The sequence below is a fragment of the Coloeus monedula genome, assembly GCF_965178545.1.
Source record: "Coloeus monedula genome assembly, chromosome: 15".
Taxonomy (NCBI): domain Eukaryota; kingdom Metazoa; phylum Chordata; class Aves; order Passeriformes; family Corvidae; genus Coloeus; species Coloeus monedula.
In genome coordinates, this window is record NC_138795.1 from 11206663 (window position 1) to 11217598 (window position 10936).

A 10936-nucleotide genomic window follows, 5' to 3' on the forward strand; every position below is an offset into this window, starting at 1 on the left:
ATGTTCAGGGGAAAACCAGCTTGCTTTCCCCTTGCCTTTTGAATTGTGCCTGTGCTTTCTTTTTAGGCAAACCTGAGGTATTTAACTGGGGCTTCACTGCTGATTTAATCCCAGAAGCCAATGGTATTGCTGATAGGAACATCCATAGCAGGGACTTGCTGTACAGGATTTTTTTAGTGTTGCCTGTAACCTTGCTCTGAGTCAGGTCTGACTTGCAGATGATGACAAATACAAACCAACTACCCCACAATGCACAGCACCAGTGCTCCCCTTCCCTGACATGTAGGATTGCACCCATCAGCTGCACTTGGAAGAGGCTGGGGGGTAGAAAATGAGAGCAAACTAAATTCCTTGTGCTTTCATGAGTCATGAAAAAACCCCTCCGTCTCTGTTAACAGTGCATCTGTTTGGGTATTTTCAAGGATGCTGGAATTCATCCTCAGAGCTTTTCTATGAGAAAAAGTAAACATGTCATATATAAAACATTTTATTAAAACAAATATACAACACTTTATATACAAAAATAAAATGTACAAGAAAATAGTCTGTTACAGCTTAGTGATTTGATTCCTATCTATTACACACACACACACACACATTAGAACCTCTTCCGTCCAGCACTCGCCTGCACATGCTGGTCCAGAGGATCTGTGGGATGTTAAAACTTGTGTGCAGTACTGGAGAGATCCCCACAGAGTGCCAGAAGGGATCTGCAAAAGGCATGGTAAAAATAAAGAGCTCTGCCCCATCAGTGCAAAATAGTTTCATGCAGCAGCTCTTGAACTCATGAGGAAAGGGATAGGGCATGCCTGTGGCAGAGAGCATCCTATGAGTGCACCTGGGGAATGGACTTGGTGGAAGCAAAGCCTAAACTGAATTTTCACATTTTAATGGTCTATTTACAGAGTTTGAAAGGTCTGAAAGATGAACTATATGATGGAGTAAATCAAAGAAGAGATGGCCCATTAGTGCAATTTTTCTGCTTAAGTGTAATGACAGTCATTAAGCTCACTGTCACCAGTGTTGCACAGGTAAGCAGCAACCAAAACTAACAGGTCAGAGATTTATCTGCAGTGTCTCCTCTAAGCACTCTGGGTAAAGTGCTCATCACACCACACATGGGGAGGATGGTAACCTGCTCCCCAGGCCTGTGGTACCCCACCAGGTCAGACTCCACGGCACAGTGACACAATCCAGCAAAAGCTTCACCTCCAGAGCAATAAGGTGGCAGCTGCAGCTGAGCATCTTCGGTGCCAGAGTCCTGCTAATGAAATGGGGTTCCTTTTTTACATTGATAATGGTGTTTTCATGCTAACCTTTCCAGGCCTACAACTGAAACGGAATAGAAAAGTTACTTTCTTCCTTCAGTCAGTAACAAAGAATTTCTTCCATTCTCTCCATGCCCATTGAAGTTTCTATCCAAGAGCAGTTTGTGGTTGGAGGAAGTCAAGGGTTTACAACCCACAGGGAATGACTTGCATGGTTGGCCTCACTGTATCCAGCCAGGAGAAGTCTAGGCTGCTTTTGTGGTCAAAGAACCTCAAATCCACCTCTCCTAGATAAAAGGAACCAAGAATGGGCACTGAATTAATGCAGCAAGAGCAAAATAGTGTGTATATATATATTAAAAATAAATATCAAAAATTGAAAGATTTCTCAGATGAGAGTAAATACCTTAGACTATTATTTTCCTAAAATACATCAAACACTTTCTATTAAACTGTTTCATTTAAGCTATTGCTAGAAGAAATTCTTTAGTTGTATTCCAAGGAGTTCCTGAAAGCTGACCTAACTTACACATGTATAACCCTGAAATCCATAGGATTTTCTTACTGGAGGTGTTTTTGACTTTTCCTTTTTATCAACTAATTCCTTACAGCCTTCTAACAGGCTGCTTGGAAATCTCATAACACAAGGATGGTGGATTCCTCAATTTCCTTTGCTGCCTTCTAATTAGTGTCTTATCTGCATCATCCTGTGGCCTTGATTGTCAGGGATAGCCCAGAAGCCTGTACCTGAAGTCGTGTTGATGTCCCCGTCCTGCTCCTTGTAGCCATAGGTGCTGCAAAGGGTCTGGGTGCCTGACTCATTGGTGAGAAAGCCTTTTCCCCCAATGCTGGTGTTGTGCCAGTCTTGGGCTGGTCCAAGCAGCTGGAAGAGAAGAAGGAGATGGTAAAAACTGCTCCTTCTTGCTGTGGGTGCAATGTTTGATTACTTGCCCTTAATTAGAAGACAGGTAAGCAACAAGATTAAGTTCTATTTTTTCATGCTAAGTTAAATAAAACATGTTTTATTCACAGTTTAAAAAAAAAAGTTCATGCAAAACAGCAAGGGCTGGAGCACCTTTTTCTATCTTATCAGTGGGATGAGTGTGACATGTCTGGAAATGCAGATTAAGAGCTAAACACGTAAGAGGTGGAGGGAAGGGCAAAACAGGAAAATCTGGAGGATCTCTGCAGACCCTAATACAACAACCTGAGATCAAGGAAATGGCCTCAATTTGTGCCAGGGGAAGTTTATATTGGATGTTAGGGAAGAAATTTTTGTGGAAAGGATTGTGAAGCATTGGAACAGATTGTCTAGGGAAGCAGTGGATTCATCATCCCTGGAAGTGTTAAAAAAACATGAGGATATAGCACTTAAGGACATGGTGGTTACGCTGGGCTGATGGTTGGACTTGATGTCTTAGAGATCTTTTCCAACCTTAATGATTCTGCAACTCTGATTCTATGAACCTCTACTCCTAGCAGTACTCAGTAACTTCCTCTGACTTTCACGTGAAAGGTAAATATTTCCATGGGTGTGTCCTCTCCAGTTCCTGTTTGCAAAGCAGCTTTCTTTTTATATTTAATTTTTCAGGCTTCCTTATTAAGTAAGTATATGTTCAGCTCGCATGAGACTGGATCAGATACCTGCTTCCCCTCCTCTCTTGGTACAAACATCAACTTAGGACAATTTTGTTCTGACCAGAAGGGCTGGTTTTACCTTAAAAATATCCGGATTTATTTCCTCTTCATCTTCATCTGTGACTGTTTTGGAAGCACATAAAAAAAGAGAAGAAAATATAGATGTCAACTTTTAGCCCTCATACTTCTGCTTCTTCACCACAGAACATGCTCCATATTCTCTTGTCACAAAACACCAGTACTTTTTACTCATGCCCACCCCAGACTCCTTATAGCCCTTCATCTCTGATGCTTTTCAACAACTGCACGTTGAGATGCAGAGCTCCAGCTAGCTCTGATGCCTCCCTAGGACTCAACAGAGCAGAGCCCACTTGCTGTGGAAGCTTATAGGAATAAGATGATCTGCACCCCAAGTGAAGAACCACTCTGATATATCCATGTTAATTATTTATTTCCCCAGTGAGAAGCATGGCTACCTCCACCGTCTTTGTTGGAGCAGGTGGCATTTCAGAGCCATTCACCCATGGGCAGGTGGCATGTGCCAGCTCTTCCATTCTGCACCCTGGCCAGTTTGGTAACTCCAAATTCCCAAATCTATCAGATGGAGGTTGGTTTTTCTACAAAACAGCTCTTGTTTTTCCTGTTGGCCCAGGCACTCCTTCATACTGCCTCCAGCAAACTGCCTCCTTGCCTCCAGCAGACCAGTGAAAGACGGGTAGGAAAAAAGAAATACCCACCTTCGGAGGATGAAGCCAGAGGAGACACCTGGAGCTGGTAGAGGTCGTTGGTGCTGTCAGCCATGGTGACTTCCATTGCTGGCCTCCAATCAGTCAGGGAGCCGCTCACCTCGCAGGAGGACATGTCTGTAGGATGCACCAGGAGTTGGCACTCACAGGAGAGAGACAACCACCTCTGTGGTCCCTGCCAGTCTGATGCTGCAGCTGCCCCAACCCCAAGATTCATCTTTGACCACGTGTTTAGCCCAAACAGCACTTTCTGCTCTGCTCAGACCTAAACCCAGCATCTCACCTAAGGTGATGGCTGTGCTCTCCACCTCCACTTCCTGCTCTGCATAGTCGTGAATGGTGTAGCCACTGTGGTCATCTTGCAAAGGAGTGTTGGTTAAGCTTTCTGCTGACTCTTCCAGCCTTGTCTCTTCATAACACTGCAAAAACAAGGGTAAAGCATGAAAGACTTGTCTAAGAACACGGAAGTTCCCATATGAAAAAAAAGTTAAGCAAGAAAACCACCAAAACCTCTAGCTTCTTCAGCTGCCTCTAAAGACACATACCTTTCTCTTGCTCCTGTTTCTTACTTCTCTTGAAGACTTTGACTTCCTTTCTGTGAAATAAAATAAGACAAATGTGAGAAAGGGCTGCACATTTTAGGCAAGTGTGAGCTCTTGCAGCTTTGAAACCTGCTTAGCTACTGCCAGCAGCAGCCAGTCCCCATACCTCCTGATGCTGCCTTTAGGCATGTTTAAGTAATTTGGGATAAAATTAACTGTTTGTACAGGCTATTCCCAGCAATAACCAGTGAGCAATCCCAGTAGCACCAGTGCTACCAACAGGTCTGTTACCCCCTGCTTACATGGAGCAAGACATTTAAGTGCTGTTTAAGCAGTGTAACTCCAGCTGGATTGCCAAGGGTTTACCTTTCTTCTGATGCTTTGTCAAGGGTGGCAGCATCCTGTAAACCCTGACAGCACTGGAGCCCCTGTTGATGCTTTTATCCTTCACTTCTTCAATGTCAGGCAGGGAATTCATGGCACAGCGGAAATTTGCCTTCCAGGTTTTTGGATCAGGATCTTTCTCACCTTCTTTATACCTTCCTATACATAAGAGATGGGTCATGTATTTAAGACTTTCCAGTGCTCGTTTTTCCCACCAAAAGATACCAACATTCTATTTTCTGACATATACACTAGTAGTTAGTCTAACTACCAGTGTAAGTCAAGGGTAAGTCATGCAAAAAAATGCTTTAAGATAGTCATATGACTGATGGGAATGTAAAGCTAGCACACACCTGTATGAATGGCCCAGCTCCGGAAAAGGCAGGCATCCTTCTCCATGTCCCAGCCGTGCTTAGCTGCATGTTTCCATGGAATTTGAAATATCCTCTTATCCTGAAATTAAACCAATAGAGATTTGAATGAAAAAAGAAGCATCACATGCCAGTTTGGAATGATGGATTTAATCAGAGTTCTCAGTTGCAGCTCAGAAATATTATAACCCTCCTGCTCTATATTTTAATTAAATAGCTATTGTTCCATCTATTTTGTTCATGGCATTTAAGGCTTTTTATGGTTTCTGAAACTGGGAAAAAAAAACCCCAAAGGTGATACAGTATGGTAGAATTAAGTAATATTATCAACTTTATCCCAGAATAATTTCAATACATTGCATCTAACCTATTAGTATGTCATAAATTACAGCATATTTTCTAGATACACTTTGTCAGAGAATCCCTTTTTTAAGTTGCCCATGAGATCCTGCAGCTACAAAAGAATGTAGCTTAAATATCTTCTTGGGATGGATATGGAAACTTCAGAGACCTGGTTCAATAAGCTCAGTGATCTCAACCTGTGCTACACACTGGTAACAGGGATATGCCATACAGACCAAAAATTACATTTCTTTCAGGCCAGATCTTAAAACTGGAAGTAACTGGAGTGTAACAGCAGCTGCTTATCTGGGACAGGAGCTGACTTGGCTCAGTGAACAGCAGGAGTTAAAAGAGAGCTTGAAGGTTTCTTGGTTCTGCAACATGCTCAGAATGTTTTCATTGTAATTTATCGTTCCCCTCCTGCGAATTTTCTGAGGGAAAAATGGAACTATTCCACTGTGTACCAACCAGAGCTACCTTTTCTGTGAACAAAACCTGTTGCTTTTTAAACGTAATGCTGGCAAGTTTTCTCCATGTTTTTTCTTCATGATCTTGACTTGTGTTTAGTGTCCTTTAAGAATAAGGACTGCTAATGATACACAAGTAATACTAAAAATGATGATAATAGTACAGAGCAGCCTCACCTTGTTAATCCATATCAGTCCTGGTATTTGATTGGAATCAATCTGCATTTCCAACCATGGCCTCATGCGCATTCTTGAGGCTGGCATGTTGGCTGTGAAAGAAGGAACAAACAGGTCAGCCCAACTCTCATCACTGTTTTAACCACTCTGCAGTGTCGCCCCTCCCATACCTTCTGTGCTCAGCATCACCACCACTGCTACGAAGAACTACTTTTCCAGTCTTAACTCTCGTTCAGTGCCTCTCACCTGCTCCTGGAAGGAAGCACTTCCTGCTCCGCCTGGCTCAGCTCCAATTTGGAGCTCAGGTTTGGAATCTGGCAAAGAGGCCGACGGCAGCAGTGGGTATTCAGCCCATGCTGCGTGGGCAGCTCTGCGTGGGACCGGTCAGGCCGGTGGGAGCCCGGCTCCAATCCCCGTTCTGGGAGGGAGCCTCCCGCCCACACCGCGACTGGGTGCGGGTGTCCCCCCGCTCTACAGCCACGGAGAGGCACCGACTGCACAATCCTCTTCTTAAAAGTTTATTATTAATTAAGTTGCGCAACGTGAGGGGCAACGGCCCTGCTGCAGGTGGGTATCCCCAACTCCACCACGACCCGTCCCGAGCAGCGGCCGCCGCAGGGACCAGCCCTACTGGCGCTTCCACTGCACAAATAATTTCCTGTTTCCAGTGTTTTTCCAAGACGGACAGCCCAAGATTGCCCAAAGAACACGTTTCTAACTTTCACCAGCAACCCGCTCGGCGGGGGCGGGACGAGGTCCCGGAGAATGCCCATCCCGGGCCAGGGTCTGCCAAGGGCTGCCCCGAGCAGCGGGGCTCGGGCCGCCCGCTCCGCCCCAGGCTAATCAGCGGAGCAGAGCCGTGCCCGGCCCCGCGGGTGCGCAGGGACAGCCCGCCCCAGCCCGTCCCCTCCCAGGGCTTGTGCACTGCGCCGTGGCCGCTGCCCGCAGGAGGGATGCGCGGTGTCCACCCCGACAGCCGCCGGAGACATGCGCCCGCTCCGCCTCCAGAACTCCTCCGCACGACAGAGGCCAGCGCTGCCGCCTCTTTACGACCAGAGTTGAGCCGCGCCGTGCCCTCGGCACCGCTCACAAGGACCCTGCGGGGCGCCTTCTCCTGGAACCTCCATGCTGCGCAAAGTGAGGGGCTAACGGTGGGGCAGGACAGGACAGGACAGGACAGGACAGGATAGGATAGGATAGGATAGGATAGGATAGGATAGGATAGGATAGGATAGGATAGGATAGGATAGGATAGGATAGGATAGGATAGGATAGGATAGGATGCACCGTGACCCACCTCGCTGTGCCGTGCCGTGCAGTGCCGAGCTGTGCAAATGTGTGCCGAGCCGAGCTGTCCCCCGTTCGGTGCACGCCCGCCTCCCGGCTCTGGCTGCCGCCGGCCGCGCCCGCGGGTATAACGCGGCGGCTCCGGGATTCCCCGCGCCCGGGCCCGGCCGCCGCCCGGCCAATCCGCGCCGCGGCGAGGGGCGGACGTGCTCGCCATTGGCGGCCGCCGCAGCATCACTTCGGGGAAATCACGCTGTTGTAGCACCAGCGGCTCGGGGAGGGGCGCGGCTCCCCCGCCGCCAGCCCCGGCCCCGCCCCGCCGCCCGCTCGCGCTTCCCCCGCGGGATCCAGCGCCGTTCCATGGACACGGAGGGATCCAGCCCCTGTCCCACCGAGGGATCCAGTCTCTGTCCCATGGAGGGATCTAGTCCCTGTCCCACAGAGACATCCAGTCCCTGTCCCATGGAGGGACCCAGTCCCCGTCCCCCCAAGGGATCCATGCCCCGTCCCACGGAAGGATCTAGCCCCTATCCCACGGAGGGATCTAGCCCCCGTCCCGCAGAGATATCCTGTTCCCGTCCCACAGTGGGATCCAGCCCCCGTCCCACGGAGGGATCTAGCCTCCTTGTCAGGGAGAGACGGTGGAGTCGCCAAAGCAATTCCTGTGCACATCATGGTGCACCTAAACCAGGGACCAGCGTGTGACAGGTACCTGCCTGGCCTCAGCAGACCAGTGGCAGGACAAGGGGGAATGGCTTCACGCTGACAGAGGATAGGTTCAGATCAGATATTAAAAAGAAATTCTTCCCTGTGAGGGTGGTGAGGCCCTGCAACAGATTGCCAGAGAGGATGCCCTGTCCCTGGACAATGTTCAAGGATAGGTTGGATGGGGCTTGGAGCAACCTGGTCTGGTGGAAGGTGTCCTTATCGCAAGGTGTTGGCCCCTTTAAGGTCTCTTCCAAACCAAAAAGTCCTGGGATTCTGTGATTCTATGAAAAAGGGTGACCAATGGTATTGTCTCCTCTTATCCCTCTTGGATGAAGCCTGAGGAAGGGAAATGGCAGCATGACAGAAGGCTACTGAAATAGTCAGGATTTCTCCTCAGTCCACTGGAACTGTACGAGAGGGAGATTAGATTTTCACCCAGTGTCTTCAAGGTGCATTCCGTTCAGCAGAATATTAGAGCATTTTTAATTACTTCCACGATTTCAAGGAAGGTTTGTAGTCATATGCAACAAGAAGTTGTATTGGGAGAGAGGTACAAAGATGCATGGGCAGCTGAGACAGGAGTGTGACACCAGCACACTGCCTGCCTGCTCTGGCAAGTTGTCTTCTTTTAATATAGATGAAAGAAAAGCCCCAAGCTGGTTTTAAGTGCAGAGAAACACCCTGTAGAGTCCCATGCTTTCTCTTAACTAATGTTTTTTTGTCTGCTTGATGCACGTAACTTGTGGTAGGATCCTCCAGTTGGGTCTTTGGGCTGAGGGAGGCACCATTGACCACTGACACTTCACCATAGGTAAAGATACAACATATTAGGTACATTAAACAAATAATCAAAGAAGGAGAGATACTAGATATTACTAGACAAATACAGGGTAACATAAAAGTAGCCTGAAAAAGAGAAGACAGAAGATATTTGATGTTTCAGTGTAAATGTCATCTACAAAAATAGTCACACCAACTCTTATACAACATAAATATTGACAAAAAAAAGATTATGCTGATTGCTTTTGAGCTCCAATCTCCCATGGTTTGCTTTCACCACTCACCCAGCTTTACGAAAAATGAATTCTGACCTTGCTGGTCTCATGGGCTAAGGTCTGAACACAGCAAATGTATCAAACACCTTAAATGACTGAATTTTGAACAGCAACATTTTTTTGATACATGACTTCAGTACTGTTGAGACCCTTACTGGCTTTTTAGTCTGTATCTTGTCAGGAATTGACACCAGACACCAAATAAATAGACCTAGAATAGAAATGCATGAAGGAAGGTTAACAGCCCCACCCCTGAATCTCCTCTTCTTTCCTTGGGTTTAAAACCAGACAGATCTTACTTAATGAAACTTAACTGAACTTTCTATTTGTGTCCTGTCCCATATCTGCATGGCATGTTTCCATGGAGCAGGACCTGCCCAGCCTGGGATACCTTATGTTTGTTTGCTTTTTTGCTATCTCTCCGCTGAAACAAGGAAATAACAACTTGTGTCTCCACAATGTTATTGAGTGTCAGACTCCCTTACACCACACTTACAAAGACTTCTCCTTATTAAACTGACTCCTTCCTCTCATTTATCCCACTACACTAACCACCCTTTCATCAGCTTACCTAATGTAGCAAGAATATGCACTTAAATTTGTCACATATAAAAGTATAAAGAAGGAATAAACTCAGATAGTCAATAAATGGTTGGCCATAAAGCCCTTCTGCTCCACCCAGTTAATCACCCAAGAAGAATTTCCATAATGTCAACATCTCTATTCTCTGCAGAATCATAGCCCTGCTCCAGCTTTATTTCAGAGGGGTCTTACCTTGGGTACCTTTTCCATGAATTGCCAATTCCCTTGTTTTACCAGTAAGCTGAGACCCAGAGAAGCAGATCACTGGCATATTTTATCACATTTACTTGATCCAGGGAGATCCCAAGTCTAGGATTGTTGAATGCAGAAGTAATATTTAATTGTATCTTTATTTAAAACCAAATTCAATCCCAAACTAATCCTCCAGCAAGCTGTGTTTGTTATCCTATAACATGTACCTCTCCCTCTCAGCCAGTGCCCCAAGATAAGGAGCTCCTAGGAAGACTGTAATTTAAGTGACGCAAAAATGTGACCTGGATGACATCAGCCACGGAGCTCCTGTCATGGCCTCCAAGGAGGGAGGGTTATGGGTCAGATATAGAGGCTCAAACATAGGTCTTTTTTTCTCTGGCGTCATTGCTCTTCTTATTCAAGCAGCTCAGGATGGCTCTGATCCTGTGCTGTATGAAAGAAATTGTGGTTAATACAGTGCCCAGTGTGCCATGGGGTGAACCCATGAGGCTCCAAACATCCAGAAACACTTTGAGGAGCTGGAAGGTGAAGGGCAGAAAACCAGCACACATCAGTGCAGACATGCTTGCAGATGTGGGTACAGACTCAAGAGCCACATTGGCCTCCAGATGAGCCTCCAGTTCTAAATCTCTAAGGTGTCTTGGGGGGAAAGAGCTTGAGCATTATACCAAGTACTGATGACAGTCTTTGCCTTGAAGATCTTCCCCTGACTGTGAACTCAACCAGGGGAGAAGGTCTGCAGTGGGGAATCTATGCTCTGACAATGGGGAGATGGGGAGATGGAGACAGGGGGAGATGGGGTTGGGGGCTGCCACAGAAAGCTGCCTCTGGTGACTTGGTAGTGAACCCAGGGAGGCAGCAGAGCCCCAGGTCTGCATGCCCAGGCAGTATTTGTGTGGGGGGAGTGAACAACCACAGGATAGGGCAGGGGTTTCTGGAGGGGAGGAGTTGGAGCATGGTGAGAGGGAGACTCTTATCTGTTTCCTCGTGGCCCTGGCTGCTTCCTTCCATCTCTACATCAGGACCTTCCCATGCCCATCAGCCCTCAACAACCCTTCCAGACCCCACTCTGTGAAGGCTTGTTTGTTCCTCCTTTCTATCTGCTTTAAGAGAAACCTGCTCTAATTCAAACCCTTTCTAATTCCACACACCCCAC

At 47.0% G+C, this 10936-nt stretch overlaps 1 protein-coding gene across 2 annotated transcripts; it reads right to left on the reverse strand.

Moving 5' to 3' along the window:
- Positions 1-549: 549 nt before the first annotated feature.
- On the reverse strand, positions 550-7362 carry IRF1 (interferon regulatory factor 1). Of its 2 annotated transcripts, none has more exons than XM_082291142.1 (10): positions 7233-7362; positions 5936-6027; positions 4932-5031; positions 4561-4737; positions 4198-4247; positions 3936-4071; positions 3644-3769; positions 2986-3029; positions 2016-2151; positions 550-1555 (listed from the first exon to the last, which is right to left on the reverse strand). In XM_082291142.1, exons 2-10 carry the CDS (start codon positions 6020-6022, stop codon positions 1455-1457), a joined length of 957 nt encoding a protein of 318 aa, XP_082147268.1. In that variant the 5' UTR covers positions 6023-6027; positions 7233-7362; the 3' UTR covers positions 550-1454. The 2 variants fall into 2 exon arrangements, with proteins under 2 accessions (XP_082147268.1, XP_082147269.1); XM_082291143.1 differs by lacking the exon at positions 7233-7362 and adding an exon at positions 6182-6310.
- Positions 7363-10936: the final 3574 nt, after the last annotated feature.